Source organism: Microtus oregoni, unplaced genomic scaffold (genome assembly GCF_018167655.1).
Source record: "Microtus oregoni isolate MIOR12 unplaced genomic scaffold, Mior012 000020F_ref0000438, whole genome shotgun sequence".
Taxonomy (NCBI): Eukaryota; Metazoa; Chordata; class Mammalia; order Rodentia; family Cricetidae; genus Microtus; species Microtus oregoni.
In genome coordinates, this window is record NW_024543079.1 from 20,131,800 (window position 1) to 20,150,577 (window position 18,778).

General features: G+C 44.2%; 1 protein-coding gene across 1 annotated transcript; it reads left to right on the plus strand.

Annotated features, from left to right (window-relative positions):
* The first annotated feature begins 14,938 nt into the window (after nt 1–14,938).
* Thbd (thrombomodulin) lies at nt 14,939–18,509 on the plus strand. Its single transcript, XM_041670955.1, has one exon. It carries the CDS (start codon nt 15,094–15,096, stop codon nt 16,828–16,830), a length of 1,737 nt encoding a protein of 578 aa, XP_041526889.1. The 5' UTR covers nt 14,939–15,093; the 3' UTR covers nt 16,831–18,509.
* Nucleotides 18,510–18,778: the final 269 nt, after the last annotated feature.

Sequence of the window (18,778 nt, forward strand, 5' to 3'; positions counted from 1 at the left end):
TGCTTCAGATGAGATCAAGTTGCTAATGACAAGATTATCAACATGCTTGGTCACTTCCCGTGTGCCCTCTCATGCACTCTTGTCATGTGATACCATCTGCCAAGCCTGTGAGCTGAGTGGCTCCTTTTCTTTATAATGTTTTCAACCTTAGCATTTTGTTACAGAAAAAGAAAACTAATGCATATGGGTGTTTCTGCTTGGGGAGTATTTTGAAAACAGTGACTGTGTGTCCTCATCTATCCAATGCCCCTTTCACAAGACAGTCTGAATGAAGACATGAAATATCTCAGAAGCAAACCCACACAGTGTGCATAAAAATAGACAAGCTCATATTTCCTTTGACATTTCATTTTGCTTAAGCCATTTCAAAGGTAGGTGTATGGTTACTTGCTGGATGTCAGTGTTTATGACTTAGACTTGAAACCTGGTTTCACAGATGCCCTGTGCCTTTGACCAATTTCATCAGTTTGAATTTGGTTCCATCCTCTGTAAAATTGGAATAATAAAAATAATGTGGGCACTTGTTTGTTATGAGAGTTTAAGGAAATGAAGCTTGATTTATACTTGATATGAAGCCTGACATAAAGCAAGTTGTCAGAAAATGGAAGGGATGAAGGAAAATGATATACAATAAAGGTCTACTAAATATTAACCCCAAACTGCAAACATTAGGTATGGCAGGGGTTCTAGAACTTTCCATCAGGGACATCTGCGGAGTAATTATTTCGTAACATTTCTCAGAAAAGGGATTCTATGTATCTGAAAATAAAGCTTTCTAAATTGCCCAATTGTCAGGCTTGTCAACTGTTTATTTCTTATTTTATAGGTCACTTAGCCATCTGTCTTTGAGTAACATGGCATAGTTACACAGTTTTGGCTAGCATGTGTGTCATCATTCGTACAAAATGAAATGCCAAAGAAGAAGGCTGAGTCCCAGGGCCACAACTGCCAATGAGCTCTGGACATACCTAGTTGCACCAGCTAGCTTACAATGTGGGGCCTTTATTGTTGACGCAGTGCTGAGATGAATGCAAACCCTGCCCAGCACAGGCTGCACCAGCCTCTTGCTGTGCACAACACATTATTTCAAATGGAAACACAATGAGAGTGACAAAAATCTAGAGAGCACATTTCCTTTAATTACAGTACAGATGTTGAAATTTTGATTGCCCAGTGGGTAATGCCCTTGATAACAGAAGTTTCTAATTAGAAATAGTTAACTTAGTGGAGAAAGAGATGAGTAGGTCATTTTAAGACTACTTAATAAACTGCAGTCCAAATACTTGGTTTGTGTGCTACACCAGAAATACTAAGGACCTTATGCCATGTTGGCAAGAAGGCTTTTCCCTCTTGGTTTGGTTACTAATCCTTTACTGTACTTCCACTTTGGGGCAGTGGGTTCCCCACCTTCCTAATGCTTCAACCCTTTAATACAGTTCCTCATGTTGTAGTGACCCCCAACCATAAAATTCTTTCATTGCTACTTCATAACTATAATTTTCTACAAGTATGAATTGTAATGTAAATACCTGATATGCAGGATATCTGATACTCAACCCCTGTGAAAGTCTCATTCTACCCACAAAGCAGTTGCAACCCACAGGTTGAGAACCACTGTTCTAAGGGCTTTAGCTTGATGACTCAGCATGCTCACAGAGTCTGTGGAGATAGAACAGGGAGGTATAAGAGTCAATCAAGAGAAGAGATGCACAGAGTTGGGGAGGGAGGAAGAGAGTGGAAAGACAGAGAAAGAGAGAGAATATTGAAGATGGTCTCTGTACTGTTAGCTTTGAAGAAGGAAGAAGGGTCTGATAGCCCTAACAAAAGATGAAAGAAAGGATTCTGCCTGGATCCTCCAGAAGGCATTCAACTCTAGGGAGACTGAGATTCTGGGCCTCACGCATGTAGAGCTGTATGATAATTTGTGTTGCTATAAACCACTTGCTTGTGGTAACTGGCTGTCACAACAACTGTAAATGTATACACCATATCATAGGAAATCCTATACTACTCACTGTTAATAGCTATTTAAGTTTTCAAAGCACAGCTTGGGTCTGTCATGTTTTTGTTGTCCCATGCACTGAAGAGCAGTTAGAAAATGGAGTGTGCACAAATGTGAAGTTTGAAGGGTTGGAAACTATGGTTTCTGTTGGCGGACTCTGCCTGACCCAATTAGAGGATAGAAGCTCCTTGGTAGCGGGAAAGATTGATCTTGTTAACAAGCAAACAGGGGATGCGTTATCACACATTGGGGGTGGTGAGTTTAGAGACTGGAGAACTCTGAGAAAAAGAGACTCAGACTTTCAGTAAACCACATAATTAGGTCCAGTGTCCAATGAGGATGGAGATGTGGGAGCTATAGAGACCATGCTTTTGTTGGGAAAGGCACAAGGATGCTTTCCCTCTTACTGATGACACAGAACAGAAGTTTCTTTCTTGTCTTATAGTACAAAGCAAGTGGCTCTAAACGTTTCAACTCTCCAGTGTGTTTTTCCGGTTCTTTACCTCCTTTTCTTCCACAGTTCTTAATGCCTTTCTAACCCTCATGACTTGTTCAACAGCCATCGTGGGTAACACTGTTTTTCTGAATCTTTTGAATAAAACGCTTCTTAGTCATTGGATTTCCCCTTTCTATCAAGAGGAAACTTTTGTAAGGGAAGGCTGTATCTTCTGAGATTCGTGTGTGTGTGTGTGTGTGTGTGTGTGTGTGTGTGTGCGCAAAGCAAGTTGAGAAATCAATGGCTTGAAGACCCAATCTCTCCTACTGCATGTTTTCACAGTGGCCTATGAGCCAATAAAAATAGTTTTTACATATTTTAATGTTTAGGAAAAATTAACAGAAGAAAAATATTTCATGGTACGTGAGAATTATAAAATTTCACAGTCCATAAACCAAGTTGCATTGGAAAGCAGCCACATGTATTCATTTACATATGGTCTGTGGCAGTTTTTCTGCTGCAACTGCAGAGACCAAATGGCCTATAAAGGCTAGTGTATTTGTCATCTGGCCCTTAGCAGAAAAGCGTTGTTGACTTTGCCTGCAGGGATGTGACCTAATAAACTTTGTTCCTTACATTGTTTAATAGTGCTATTTGACTAATGATAGGGACCAGGCCTTGAAGCTGAGAGGTCTGAGAACCAATAGTATGCAATCCATCCAATGCACCACACTCAAACCTTGTTCAAGTTCATACAGACGAGGCCTACACTCAGTAGCACCGTCAGTTTCCTCTCTGTAGTGGCAGAATCTAAAGGGAATTGCTTCCTTTCCCCTGACAAGAAATTCAGCGCTTGGCAGGGCATGGCTGCTCTGTGAATTCTGCACACCCCAGCATCTAGGGTCAGTCTTTTCTCTTCCTTTCATCCTGCTGTAACTTTCAGCTTCATGACACGGATGCTTGTTCTACGTTTCTTTATGTCAAAATTCTAAAATCCCATTCATCTCGGTGTAAATGTAAATTTCTACTACCACATCAGGGCAGGGATTGGGGAAACGGTGCCCAGCGACAGAAACTATGATTAAAAGGGCCCTGAAAGGGTAAGCCAAACTCCAAGTAAAAAACCCAGGAGGGAGAGTCAGGGTGATACGGATAAAGGATAGGAACCTTGGAAGTCATTCATTTATTCCTCTTACAATGAGATTATACTCCCCAAGCCTGTGCCTCAGAATTTAGTGGGGCATAACCCCAGAGTGTTTGATCCAGTGTGTTGGGGCTAGAGCTCAGGAATCTTCTTTTCAGACAAGTGGCTGAAGTAGAGAAGATGCAAACTTTTTGTCTTGATCTACTCAGAGAGGACCATCAATAGTCTGAGGGGAGGCAAAGAGCAGACCCCACTCCTGTGCAGGATGCTCATTGAGGCCGTTAGGTTGACCAGTTGGCTTCTTCTCTAACACAACTCCTCTAGAGAAACAAATCTCCCAAACAACCTCCCCTTGGATCTCTTCAGGAAGCACACTGTGACACAAAAGGCACAAAGGAGCAGGGTGAAGGCAAATATTCTGCATTTATAACAAGCGTCTAGGTGAAATGGAAGGAGTCAATCTGGGATCAACATATTCCGAGCAAGGAATACAGCCTCCACCTTCTTTGTGGACTCTATTTCTCAGCCTGTGCCGCAGCAAGCCATCATTTTTCCAGTGTGAACTGCATTCCCTCTGCCAAGAGCCCTGATGCATCCAGAATTCTAGGGAACAGTATTTGCGTCTTTGTTACTTTTACTGAGCCCTGGAGACTGATGGGTTTCAATGAGACTCTCAACATTTTAGAAAGATCCTGGATCAGCAATGGAGTGACTGCAACAGGAAGAGAAATAGGAAGCCAGATATTTTGTTTACAAGGACCGATTAATTCCTAATGAAATACAACTTTTCGACAGCAGGATGAAGAACAGAAATGATATCTAGGCTTAAGACCACAGACAAGAACAGGATGGACGAAATGCTGGAATTGAAAGTTCCAGAGTTTCTGGAGTATTTCAAGTTCTGGCTTTACTGGTTTTTCAGCTGTTTGTGTTTATCCTACTTGCAGTGGAACCAGCTGGACTTGGACATTTGCATCATGGCTGGTGTTGGCCAAAATTATCTTTGCAGCTGTTGGCTCAGTAGTTCTTCAGTGGCCAGCTGGTCACCGGGAACAGAAAAGTAACTACTTTTTCTGAGGAAAAACCAGATAGATAAGTGCCCGTCCCATTTTCCCACTTCTAGAATACACTGGAGGGGGTGATGGGAAGATGCAATTTGATGTGTGTTCCAAAAGTCCCTTCCAAGGAGGAATAAAGCTCACAGAGGAGCTTTGGCCAATGCTGCTGTGTGATCTGGCATCAATATCACTCAGTTTAAGTATCTGTAATGATTTGGGTGTGGAATGGATGTTTTCCACCCTCCCCCTCACCTTGCAGCCCTTGGTGGGTGGGCTGGCTCTCTGTGGAGGTGGGTAGTTCTGCAGCCCCTCCAGTGAGGAGCATTTCTCTGCTCTTTAGAAAGAGAGAATTAGATTCTCAGTCATCCACAGGCCTGTGGGTGGAGATTCTTAAATAATGGGCTCAAGTTTTGGCCATCTCTGACCCCAGAATAAAGCCGTCCCCTCACCTCCTGTCCTTGGAGGCTTCACTCCTAAAGGTGTTACACCTGCCATAGCCACAGAAGGCCTTGGGTTGCTAATCTGCAGTCCCTAGTCTTGACTGGGCCAGATGTGTATAAAAATACATTGTCACCCTATATCATACTTAGTTCAAATCTACTCATTAATGACTTGGCTGGACAGGAGGCTCAAATACTGAGTGTTTCCAACAGAAAGTGTTGGGGATCTTTGTTACAAGGCAGCAGACATTCAATTGTTAGGGGATGCAGCTAATGTTTGCCTCCTTTGTGATACCAAAGTGGGGCTGTCTGGTTATAGCAGAGATGGGAGATCCCACACATACTGAAAGAGTGATTCTTTTGACCCTTTATGGAAAAACATATCTATCTATTCTAGGCTGTTCTGAGAAGTCCCCCAGATCCTACAGAGCTCTCTCTCTCTCTCTCTCTCTCTCTCTCTCTCTCTCTCTCTCTCTGCCATATGCCTTCTACATATTAAGCCAAGACACAGTGTGATATAACAGCCAAATAGTAAACGGGAAATGGCAAAGACTAGAGAGACTAGGCACCTTCTGAACAGTCTCAACCCATGGGATAAAAATCTGTCCTCTTGTAAAATGTGTGTCTGGGGAATCAGACTTGCTGATGCAAGATGAACTCTCAGGATGCGGACCGCATATCTTCTTAAGTCCTAAGAGCAGTGCAGCTGGGCGGTGGTGGCACACAGCTTTAATCCCTGCACTTGGGAGGCAGAGGTAGGCGGATTTATGTGAATTCAAGGCCAGCCTGGTCTACAAAAATGAGTTCCAGAACAGGATCCAAAGCTACACAGAGAAACTCTGTTTGGGTGGGGGGTGGTAAGAACAGCTGCTATCTGAAGCTCATCGAGAAGCAGAGTTAGAAATAAGTCAAACTAGGTCCTTCTTGCGTAAGTCTGAAAAAGTTAAACTATATTAATAGCCAAAGTACTTGGAAGTCACTAGTTTTCATTTCATTGTTCATATTCTTCATAAAAATTTAAACCTTTACTTATGAAATTTATGCTTGTATAACAAAAAACAGAAAACTGAAAAACAGTTGCTATGCTTTCGCTCAGAGACAGTTTGACTGTTACACACAGTTTTTCTAAATTAGGCGAGGTTATTTCCAGAACTCTCCACCCAGTGGATGTATTAATTATACTTTTAATATATTTCTCAAGTTAACGAAATGTTCAAATTTTTTTTCCAAAAAAGATTTAAGGGGAGCATTAGATGTGTGCAATTAATTTTAGGACAGGTGTTTCACTGCTGGATTTCTCTCCTTTAATGTATTTATAGTCCATATTAAATTATTCTTCTACCATAACATTAAACTAGATAGTTCTCTTTTTATAGTCTCTCTCCTAGCAAAATAAGTTACGTTCTCTACACGTGCTTGGTGTTTGTGTCTCTTGGGCTGTGTACTCACGAGCTCTGAGCTTGCCCACAGGAAATGTTTGCAAGAAGTCAGAGCACATTTGACATCTTTCAAATAACACTTCTGAATTTCTTGGCTCTTCTCTGAGGGCCAGATTCCAGGATGGTGCTTCTCAGTGTAAGAGCATATTCATGTCAAACATTCACTGTGTTTCCAATTAAAATAAGATCTGGGAGAAGCGCGATGTGCATACAAAAGGGAAAGCCTAACGTGATACAATGCACCTTGACAAAATACTGCAGAGGTTTTACTTTGACTGACAGAAAGAGTTCTGTGTTCTTTCAATTTAATGGTTCTTCATTTGGAAGTCCTGCTAACTTGAAAGGAGAACAGGTACATTTTTATTTTCACTCATCTTTACATGAAACTCAGCGTGTCTTTTCATTCAGAAATAGGAGGAGGAGACAGAAAAAGAAACAGAGGGGAGGAGCAAAAAAAGGAGGATGTGGCAAAGGGAAAGAAAAAAAGAAGGGGAGGAAGTGGAGAACAAAGAAGGCAAAAAAGGGGAGAAAGAAGGAGGAGGAGGAAGAAGCAAAGGACAAGAGGACAATGAAGGAAAAGAAGAGGAGGTCGAAGGTGAAGAAGAAAAGGAGGAGGAGGAGGCGCAGTGTTGACAGGACCTGGACCACCAGCAGTGGGAGTCACAGCTATTTGCAGATATCTGTGTTGTTGCAGCTCTCGGGAAACATTATTTACACAGACCACCAGTTAAAATGATGATGAATTGTGATTAAAAACAGGCAAGAAGAAGCATTTGTGGAGGGCAAGCTCAGTGACATCAATGAGAATGTCAAGGCAAAGATCTACAACACATAAGGCATCCTCCCTGACCAGCAGGAGATAATCTTTTCTTCAAGCAGCTGAAAGCTAACTGCACCCTGTCTGACTACAACATCTGGAAAGAGCCCATGCTGTACTGAGTTCTTTGCCTCTGGTGCAGGATGATAACCTTTGTGAAAGGCAAGACCATCATCTTCGAGGTAGAGCCCAGTTACCCCACTTGGGAAGCCAGACAACAGGAAGATGGACATTCCTTTCTCACTCCAATATCTAGAAAGAGTCCTCTTTGTGCTTGGTCCTGGCCTTGAGAGGAGGTGTCTTAGTTTCCCCATCTTTTAAACTTTTAACAAGTTTTATTGTATTTTCTATAAAGCTTTTACAATTTTTTTTTTAAAAAGCATTTTCTTGCTAGCAGATAGTTGCTTTATTTGATCATGTTTCAACGTGAATGATTTCCCTTCGGAATTCTGTACTTTAGTTGATGTTTTTATTTTAAATATTATTCTGAAAATGGGTCCGTAGGCTTTATCCACTCTTGACAGATGGCTCATGCCCAGCAGGTTAATGTTTCAGAAAGGTATCTTGCTCAGTAGGCTTCGATGCTATTGATCTCTTTCTGTTTTCCTCAAGGTTTCTGCTCTCTTTGAAGACATGTCTTAGGAGTGAAGCTTTGAGGACACCTAGCTGAGGGGATACAGAGGTAGTCCCCGAATCTGCTACGCACAATAGCGCATCTAGTCTCAACACACACCACACAAGACAGCAGATTCCATGCAGCTCACCCACCAGGCATCACTGAGCCTCCTTTGATTTACGCAAACTAGCTTAGCGGATCCTTGCTACATCCCATTGATGGTTATAAGCCTTATTTTCTCCCTCATACCATAAAGCCCCCAGCAGTAGGAGAAAGGCCCGGGTCTGTTCTTGGCAGGATCCATGTTCTGTTATTCCAGTTTTAATGCTTAGTAATTAGCAAACATATGTCCTTCCAGCACGCAGCTTTACTGAGATGTGAACCGTATACTGTACCATTCATCCGTTTACAATGTACAAGTCAATGGCCGTGAGCACAGTCACCAGGATGGGTGGGTAACTGTTCCTACAATCAACTTTGAGACATTATCATCATCTCCTAAATAAATTGTATGTCCATTGGCAGTCATCATTATACTACCTGACTTTCCATATTTTTTTCTTTCGGAATTTCATGAAAATGGAGTCATGCAATATGTAGTCATGGTGTATTTTATCTAGCACACCACTTTCAAAGTTTATCCCTCATCAGGGCACAAGTCAGCCCTTCCTGCCTTTCTATTGCCGAGAACGATTCAAGGTATCCACATCCAACTTTGTATCCACCCATTCATCAGTCTCTGGACATTTGGGCTGTTTCTACCACTTAGTTATTAAAAATGATGCAATTAGTGCAAGTTTTATGTGGAAATACATTCTCCTCTCTTGGTGGCTGTTTAACAACTCGAGGGACTGACTGCCAACTACTTTCTAGAGCAGCTGTGTTGTTGCCTTTCTCCACTCCAACCTACAAGAAGGTTCTCATTTCTTAACATTTTTCTTAACTTTTATTACTTGTTTTTTATTGCAGCCATATTTATGCAGTGTGAAGAGATATCTTACTGCAGTTTGGATTTGCAGGTATCTGTGGAGCATCTTTTCAAGTGCTTGTGGACCATTTGTTTCAGACAATTGCCTTGACACATATTTTGTCCATATTGTAGTTGAGTTAGCTGTGCTATTATTGACTTTCAGTGGCTCCCTATATTGTCTGGGGGGGGGGGAAGTTGTTTTAACAGCTTTGACTTGCAAATATTTTCTTCCAATATGTGGGTTTCTATTTTCTGTGAAATATAAGTTTTTAACTTCAGTGATGTCCATTTAGCATTTTTCTTTTGTTGTTTGTGCTTTTGGTGTCATGTCCAACAAATCATTTCATAGTCACAAACTTTACAAAGATTTACACGTGTAATTTCCTCAATAGGTTTTCTAGTGTTATTGCTCTCATTTAGGTTTTTTAAAAACTATTTTTTTCTTTTCTTTTTATTATTATTTATTTATTAAAGATTTCTTTCTCCTCCCCGCCACCACCTCCCATCTCCCTCCCTCTCCCCCAACTAACTCCCCCTCCCTCATCAGCCCAAAGAGCAGTCAGGGTTCCCTGCCTTGTGGGGAGTCCAAGGACCTCCCACCTCCTTCCAGGTCTAAAACTATTTTTTTTTCAGTAATTTCTAGATATAATGTGAGGTAGAGTTCTAGTTCTACCTTGTGTGGCTTTCTAGTTCACCCAGCATCATTTGCTGAAGGTTTTGGTTTTAAAAAAATTATTTATTACTTTTATTTGTATGTGTGCTTTACTTGTGTGTCTGTGTACCACATTTATGACTGGTGCGCACAGAGGTTAGAAGAGGGAGGGCATTTAATCCCCTGGAACTGAGTTTACAGCCAGTTTTGAGCTGCCATGTGGGTTCTAGGAATTGAACTAGGGAGAATTGCCTGGAAGAGCAGTCAGTTACTACTGAGCTGTCTCTCCAGCTCTAAAGAAATTATTCTTATTTTACATAATAATTTTGATACCTCTGTGGGAATCAACTAATTATAAATATGTTATGTTTAGATTCTTCATTCCACTTCATTGATTTAACTGCCTATATCTAAGTCATGCATGCTACATCTTTGTAGTATGTTTTAAAAGGCGTAGGTGTGAAACTTCCTTTATAGATTGTTTTCCCCAGGATTTTTTTTGGCTTTTCTATTTAAAATTTTATGAATTTCAGGTTGCATGCTGAAAAGAATCAGCTGAAATTTAATATGTAATGTGTCGACTATTTAGGTTAATTTAAAGAACTTTGCCACCTTCATTACATTAAGTCATCTGGTCTACAGGCATAGGGTTTGTTTGAATCTTTAAAATTTATTTCAATATTTCCTTACTGGTTTAGAGTATATATTTTATATTCTTGTGTTATAGATATTCTGTTATAGTTATATTCCATTCATTTTGTACTATTACAAATGAAACTGTTCTGTGAACTTAACTTTTAGTTTGTGAATTGTTGCTATACAGAAATTCAGTTGACTTTGTATACTCATCTGTTAGTGACAGCAGTAGAGCACACAGTGAAGGTGTCATGCTTAGATATTTTCTCTTTGATCATGATCATAGAGGGAATGCTTTCAGTGTTTTACTATTAAGGGTGCTATTAGTTGTAAATATTTTACAGATGCAACATGTACTCATTTACAATGAATCCATCAATGAGTAAGATCCAAGACTTAGTAAAACGTTTGCTTTGCTATAAACACACTCTTGATTATTGAATATTTACTGAACCCGCATTTATTTTTCTACCTCTGGCTTGATATATTGCTGCATAGCCACAGACACTTATTTGTGTGTCTGTATCCCAGTTGTTATGGCTTATAAAGTATGATGAAGGTGTGGATGAGGTAGGCACACTGCCCTTGGAAGCCTCTTATGTGTCTGCACGCCGACTCCTCTTGGTGTCTATTTCAGCGACGTCTGCTTTTAGAATAGATGTCTGAAGTCTATTCACCGGTAGGAAATTTATTATGTCTTCTATATAGAAATTAAACAAAAACTCCCAGCTAAAAAGCCGGACTCTTAAAAGGATGCAAGTGATCTCAGGGGCCTTTGGTGAAGCTTTTGCCAGTAATGAGCCCTGTAGAAGGAACAACTGTTTTCCAAGAACATTAATGATCATTGTAAGTGCACAGCCTCCTGTACATTGGATATTGTACCTCTGTGGGTGTATTTAAAAAACTGAGCCCAAATAATTGACATATTACTAATTAAGCTTTGGGTGTATCCTGCATTATAGATCTTTTATCCAAAAAAGATCTGGTAACTCATTTCACTATATATTAACTGTGCGACTCTGGAGGTCGCCTATTCTCGCTGACTTTTGGTTTCCACATTTGGAAAATGAGGAGATTAACAGTGGATACCCCATTGTGGACAGGAACCAGAGACCCTCTATCACTGGGCATCTCCACTTGTTTCCCTACACCTCCTTTGTCCCGTCAGGTTTTTTTTTTCCCGCAACTGCTTATTAATATAATTGGCAAAAATGCTTGACTGAACTAAATTTAATCTGGTAGACAGTGACTTTCTAGTAAGGAACTAGAACCAAGCTGGGCACTGGAAGCAATTAGAGGCTGAACTCAAATTCCAGAGAAATGTGTGATTGTTTTTTCACTAAAATTTGAGAGTTCATTATAGTTCAGTTTCACTCAATGCTTTCCACACATAACCCATTTAGTTCTCACAGTACTTTTACTGTGATGATTTTCATCGCCCAATTGGGCCACAGAGAGGTCAGAAAAATGTGAGGTTACTTTCAAAATCTTAAAATTAAAAAAAAAATCTTAAAAATGGTGGAGATAGGACTCAAGTCAAGCTAAGTTAGCTCTAAATCCTGTGCTCTAAATCACCCTGAAGGCTCTGAGGTCCTCCATCCCTGGCTTTGCTGGTTACTTTGAAGAAATCACCCCAAGGGACACAGAGACATGCATATCACTACTCAGTGTGCAGATGCTTGGTCATGACTCTGCCCAAACCACGATGTTAGATCTAAGGGGTACAAAGAGGTATAAGAGCCATGATTCACCCTAGGAAGCCAGACTGTAAATGCAGCAAAAGGTGGATTCGCGGGTGACTTAGTAAGCTGGCAAGGAGCAAAAAGGAGGAAGTTCACAGAGAGATCAGCTCTGCCTTAGTTTCTCAGAAACTCTTGTTGATGAGGCAACTTGCCACTGGGCACTAAGAAGAGAAAGTCTAGAGAAGACAGAGATGGAGAGGTGGATTTGCCTAGCAGAGGAAGAGATGTGATTTGGAGACTGAAAGAGAGACGGAGGCAGCATTTCTCTGACATTGATTAGAAGCTTTCCAAACTGTTGAGCTGTCTGCAGGCTGTGCAATGTCCTCCTGGTTCCCAGCTTTGTGGGCTGTTACATATTCTGAGGTGGGCTTGGTGATGCAGTTCTCCTTTGAGTCCCTTTCAAATAACTCCTCACCCGTATTCCTGAAACTAACCCAAGGTGGACTTTGGTGGTATCTGTAATTTGCTTAGTCATGGGTTCCCTACCTATGGTGAGTAGACATGTGTGTTGCATCTCCCCAGGAAAAGTTTAGCCATGTACCATCCCTCAGAGATGACAGTGAACCCACTAAAACTCCTCCAAGACCCTAACCAGTTTTTGATCCTATTCAAGATTGGTGTGCCGACTAGTTCTGTGCCAACTTGGCACAAGCTAGAGTCATGGGAAGAGGGAACCTCAGTTGAGAAAATCCCCCCCCCACTAGATTGGCCTGTAGGTGAGCCTATGGTGCACTTTCTTGATAGGTGACTGATATGGGGGAGCCAATCTCCTTGTGGGCACTGCCATCCTGTGTTGGGTGGTCCTGGGCGACGTAAGAAGCAAACTAAGCAAGCCATGAGGAACAAGCCAGTAAGCAACATTCCTCCATGTCCTCTGCATCAATTCCTGCCTTTAGGCTCCTGCCTTAATGTCCCTGGATGATAGACTATAAGCTGTAAGGAGAAATAAACCATTTCCTCCCCAAGTTGCTTTTGGTCATAGTGTTTTACCACAGCAAAAAAAAACCTTAATGAAGACAGCTGGCATGTCCAGAAGTCCCCACTCAGGAGGGCGGCCACCCTTTAATGCTGTGCTGTCTTAGTACTGAATTACAAGTGCTTGAACGAGGTCCCCAGCTCACCCTCTTCAGACAGTGCAGGTGGCCAATTCCCTGCTGTTTTCTCCCTAGAGAATGTCTCTACTTTAGGATAATGCCCCTGGAGGTCCCAACTCACATCAGAAGGTTGCCTCCTTCTCCAGAGGCCAATGTCATTATCCAATCCCTGGTCATTCCTTCCTCTTTCCAAGAACCCACGTAGCTGTACTCATCCCCAGAGCTTAAAAGCTTGGCATCCATTTGCAGCTCTGGAGTTTTCTTGATTGAAAGTTGGGTGAGCTTTGACCCAAAAAAGAAAAGTTAGACTCCGCAGGTCTCGGCTCTGGCTTGGCAGAGTTTCACATGGGCAAGCGGATGGAGGATGTCCTACCTGCTTCTTTTCAGTCTTACTGCCCTCACCCCACCCTCTTGGTCCCACGCCCATCTGTGCACGGTTTTTCCCCACTTGAGGACAGCGCAGTCTTCTGTTCCGGACTAAAGTCCAAGATCTACTGGAACAGCAAAGTTAGATTTATATGTAAGCAGAGGGAACTTCGCCAGGCTTCCCACAGTCGAACTTTCTAGCCTCGGACTAGGCCCCAGCAACCCACATTCTTCTTAGCAGTTGATGGACTGCTACATTATCCTTGGATTAGTCTAGAGTTCAACAGCACCGCCTCCTGGCAGTGGGGTGGAAGTGACTGATGTAGAAGGTAGAAGGTAGGGGTGTGTGTACGTGCCTCTGTGTGTGTGTGTGTGTGTGTGTGTGTGTGTGTGTGTGTGTGTAGGCTTTGATTTGGACCCAGCCCTCGGCATTCTTGGTGAGTACTTAAGCAGATAAAAGTTCCAAGTGACAGGCTCCCATCTGTCCCTCCCAGAGGCTGGGCATCTTGCCCACGGGACCCCTCCTCTTGAAAAGCCTTTTGTGAGCAAATGGAATGTGTAGGCACCTCTATCTATCGAGCCTCTCCAGGAAATCAACACCTCTAAAGAAACCAGATGGGCTCCACTGTAGCTCACACCGCCTCCTTGCGGCAGCTCCCAGTCAGTTTTGTTGAGGGGTGCCGTGCCGGATGGGCTTGGAATAAACAAAATAAAACAAAACCAGAACAAAGGAAAGCAACACACTTCACACTTCTCCCCACTGGGCTTTGCAGGGATAGTACTGGGGAAGAGGGCCAAGATCTCTAAGCCCAGCGACTTTCTTGGGCAACCAGATCAGGTCTTGAACTGGCGATCACCGGCCAGTCCTCTGAGCCCAGTGGAGGTGCGGAGGGCCTGGGGTTATTAGGCCAGTCTTCTTAGATTGGAGTTGTTTCTCTAACCCTGTATAAGGTCCTCTGGGACTTAGTCCTCCTTTTGTCGCTGCAACCAGGTTTCCTGGCCCCTGGTCTTGGGTCTGTCTAGTTGAGGGATCAATCCCGTCATCCTGTGGGTGTTTGCTAATCCCTTCCAATGCCCTGCAGGTTTCAGACACACCCTCTACCAGACTCTCAGTTTCTTCTTACTAGAGCCCCACCCGAGATCATTTTTCAAAGTCTGGTAGCATCTATGAGGAAGCGTGTGTGTGTGTGTGTGTGTGTGTGTGTGTGTGTGTGTGTCTACCCGCAGGCTACTCCGGAGTGTCTTGGGCGGGGACTGTCGCCTTGCTGACTTGGTTCTGTTTTTTGGTGGCGCCTGCGGCCCCGCCTGGGGACCTCCGTGAGCCCTGGCCGAGTTTTACTCATCACGCAGAGGTGATCCCAGGCTGGAGGGCGGGCGCAAGGCGTCCGGAGAACCCAGTAATCCGAGAATGCAGCATCAGCCCTTCCCACCAAGCACTTCCTTCCTTTTCCCGAACGTCCAGAGAGGGAGGGCTGCGCATTTATAAACTGGAGCCGCAGCGGAGTGGCATGTCAGAGGCTGACTCGCCGGGACTAGGAGCCTAGGCTGGAAACGTCTAGGCTGCGATAGAGGCTAGTTGCTGTCGCCCAAAGCGTCCGAAAGCCCCCTGCTGGCGCTGGGAGCCCGCACCGTCTCAGGGCTAGAGTTTTCCTGGGAGCCTACAAGCGAACCCCTGGAGAGCATGCTTGGGGTTCTCCTTCTGGGTGTGCTGGCTCCAGCTGGCCTGGGGATCTCCGCACTAGCCCAGTTGCTGTCCAGGGGCAGTCAGTGCGTGGAACACGAGTGCTTCGCGCTTTTCCAGCGCCGCTCGAACTTCCTCGATGCCAGCCGTGCCTGTGAGAGCCTGCAAGGACATCTAATGACAGTACGCTCCTCAGTGGCTGCCGATGTCATCTCGCTTTTGCTGAGCAACGACAGTGGTATGAACTCACGCCCTTGGATCGGATTAAAGCTTCCACAGGGCTGCGGCGACCCGGGCCATTTCGATCCCCTGCGCGGCTTCCAATGGGTTACTGGAGACAACCAAACCAGTTACAGCAGGTGGGCGCGGCCCAGTGACCAGGCAGCTCCACTTTGTGGCCCGCTTTGCGTCACGGTCTCAACCGCAACAAATGCTGCACCCGGAGAGCCGGCCTGGGAGGAGCAGCAGTGCGCAACCGAGGCCGACGGCTTCCTCTGCGAGTTCCACTTTACAACGTCCTGCAGGCCCCTGGCGGTGGATCCCCGAGATCTCGAGGCTGCCCACATTTCTAGCACCTACAACACCCCGTTCGGGGTCAGTGGTGCGGACTTTCAGACTCTGCCGGTAGGCAGCTCCGTTGAGGTGAAGCCCCTCGGCTTGGAGCTGGTGTGTAAGGCCCAGCCTGGAACTTCGGAGGGACACTGGTCTCGGGAAGCGACAGGAGCCTGGAACTGCAATGTGGAGAATGGTGGCTGCGAGTACTTGTGCAACCAGAGCACGGGAGAGCCCAGATGCCACTGCCCCATGGACACCAACCTGCAGGCTGATGGTCGTTCATGCATAAAACCCGTGGCGAAACCGTGCAATGGGGTCTGTGAGCATTTTTGCATCAAGCACAACCCCATCAAGCCAGAAGAGTTCACCTGTATGTGCGAGACGGGCTACAAGTTGGCGGCCGACCAACACAAGTGCGAGGATGTAGATGACTGTGCGCAGGAGCCCAATCCCTGCCCGCAGGTCTGTGTCAATACTAAAGGCGGCTTTGAATGTCGCTGCTTTGATGGCTATGAGTTGGTGGATGGAGAGTGCGTGGAGCTTTTGGATCCGTGCTATGGATCTGACTGCGAATATCAGTGCCAGCCAGTGAACGCCACCGAGTACCGTTGTATCTGTGCTGAGGGCTTCAAACCCAAACCCGAGGATCCGCACAGGTGCGAAATGTTCTGCAGTGCTAGTTCATGTCCGGCAGACTGTGACCCTAACTCCCCTGACTTTTGCCTTTGCCCTGAAGGTTTCATCCTGGACGAAGGCTACATATGCGTGGACATTGACGAGTGCACTCAAGGCGAATGCCTCCACAGCGAGTGTCGAAATCTTCCCGGCTCCTATGAGTGCATCTGTGGGCCCGACACGGCCCTTGCTGGTCAGGTTAGCAAGGACTGTGATCCCCACACGGCTGTTAATGAAATAGAGGAGGGAGGCTCTGGGGAACCCCCTGTCAGTCCGACACCAGGTTCTCCAACAGGTCCGCCGTCCACAAAGCCAGTGCATTCTGGCGTGCTCATTGGCATCTCCATCGCCAGCTTATCCCTGGTGGTGGCGCTTTTGGCTCTTCTCTGTCACTTGCGCAAGAAGCAGGGAGCTGCGCGTGCGGAGCTGGAGTACAAGTGCGCATCACCAGCCAAGGAGGTAGTACTGCAGCATGTGAGAACTGATCGGACGCTGCAGAAGTTCTGAGGGACTTCGCCCCAGAGACCCAGGTTGCCTTATTCTTTCTTGGTTCAGTACCTCTTCTCTCTCTCAGGCCTCTTAGCTGTGCTCTCTGGTAACTTAAAAGCATCCTGGCTGACATGACAACCTGAGAAGACCCTGCGACATCCTCATGAGAAGCAGGGGTGGCAAGGACTTGAAGCGGGAGAGCCCAGCTTCTTCCAAGTTGATACTGAACAACTGGGCGGAGGTGGCAATTGCACAGTGACAATCAGACTGCAGCGTGCCCCAGTCCTCACCTTACGGTGCAGGATGTGTAGAGGCTGCTAATCTTAAGCCTTTAGGCAAACCTTGACCCCACCGGCTGGAGATGACCCAGATATTTATTTTTTAATCATTCTCTTCCCTTCAGCTTTTCCCTGCCTGGAACTCTCCTGTCTTTCTGTTCCTCCATCCCTTCCCTCCCCTTCACACTTTCTCTTTTTCACTTTTCTCCTCCCCCAAACCTGATTTTACTTTGCTTTTATCCTTCTTTACAGACAAAATTCTTATGTGAAACAGAAAAGAAACACTAAAAACAGGAAGCTTTTTCCCCCACTGGCTTTGGAAATTTAATCGGAAAATTTAGGTTTCCAGAGCAAAATAATTTTAATGAAAGTTAAGATGCTATAGCTAAACACTAGTTAGTATGCTCAAATGTCACAGAAATCAAACTCAAGGAGTTTTTTTTCTTTTAAATTTCATCTTTGTTGTTGAAACAGTGAGCTTGTTTTTTAATTGTTGCTGTTGTTTTGATTTAGAATAACAAAAGGTAATTATTGTTTAAGTTTTTTACACAGTTTCTATAGTGTTACTAATTTTTGACAGTGTTGAAAATGTTCAGATGAGTCTTGGTCCAACGTTTTGATGTTGCAATAGGTCACTGCCATCTTCACATGTATTGGGCCACATTCATAGCTATCCTGGGATGTATGTGGTCCTTAGGCTAGACATATCTGAGATTGACAGACGGAAGCATCTTCCAGCAAAGTTTTGAGTTCTATGCTTTGTGCCTACTTGTCTCTCAACTGCTCTTGTCACTTAATGTCCCAAATAAAGCAGTGGCTGCTTAGGGAGACAAGAGAACTTGGGAATGCAGCCTGGAGGGTGCCTAGATAGGACCTTGTTTAATGAGGCCCTTGGACAACATCTTCTACTAAGGAGGGACCTTCTAGCCCTGGCCACTAGCCTGTGCACAGGGATTGGGACCTCCCTAGGGATCTGGCTAGAACTGCAAAATCCTAAGGACACCCCCCACCCCCCCTTTACAAGAAGCTGCATTTTAACAACGGTTTCCAACTTTCTGGAGAACATTAAATGTCAGTTAATAATAAGTAGCAGGTCATGCTAGGCCATTTATTATCAAGAAACTGAGGAATTTTTCACTGCATAGCTTTGCTTTCTGGCTAAAAAAAATGACTAGGTACACACCTCTAGATATTGCCACACAGGGTCCACAAGGGTTTTGATTTAACTAAGCTGGAACAAAGGCATATGTCAGTGTAAGGAACAAATGTATCATATGTGTATCTTTTGTAAGGAAAGGTTTTTCTTTACTGTTTTGTAAGCTCAGCACATTTGTACATAGCTATTTATTTATTGGAGTTTAGCTAGAACACAGGCAAAGCCTTTGCTTATGACGTCACATGTACAAAATAAACAGATTACAATGAGCTTTTGGGTGTCTCTTGTCCTTCCTTCCTCTTCCCCAGGTCCCCCATTTTATGCCTTATTTTATGCACACAAACAATGCACACTCCAGGAGGTGTACGAGAGGCTGGACTGCACCCTGTCACCTGCTTGCAGCATAGTATCTGACTTTAAATATTGCCCAAAAGCAAGTTATTGCCCATGTAGAAGGAGTTGATGCTATCTCTGTAAGGCGGATATTCATTTTTCATTTGTGTAGCTGCAACAACTTTATACAGGATGTCTC

What these genes read in the sequence shown, in the direction of transcription:
- Thbd (XM_041670955.1), top strand. Translation starts at nt 15,094, where the DNA reads ATGCTTGGGGTTCTCCTTCTGGGTGTGCTGGCTCCAGCTGGCCTGGGG.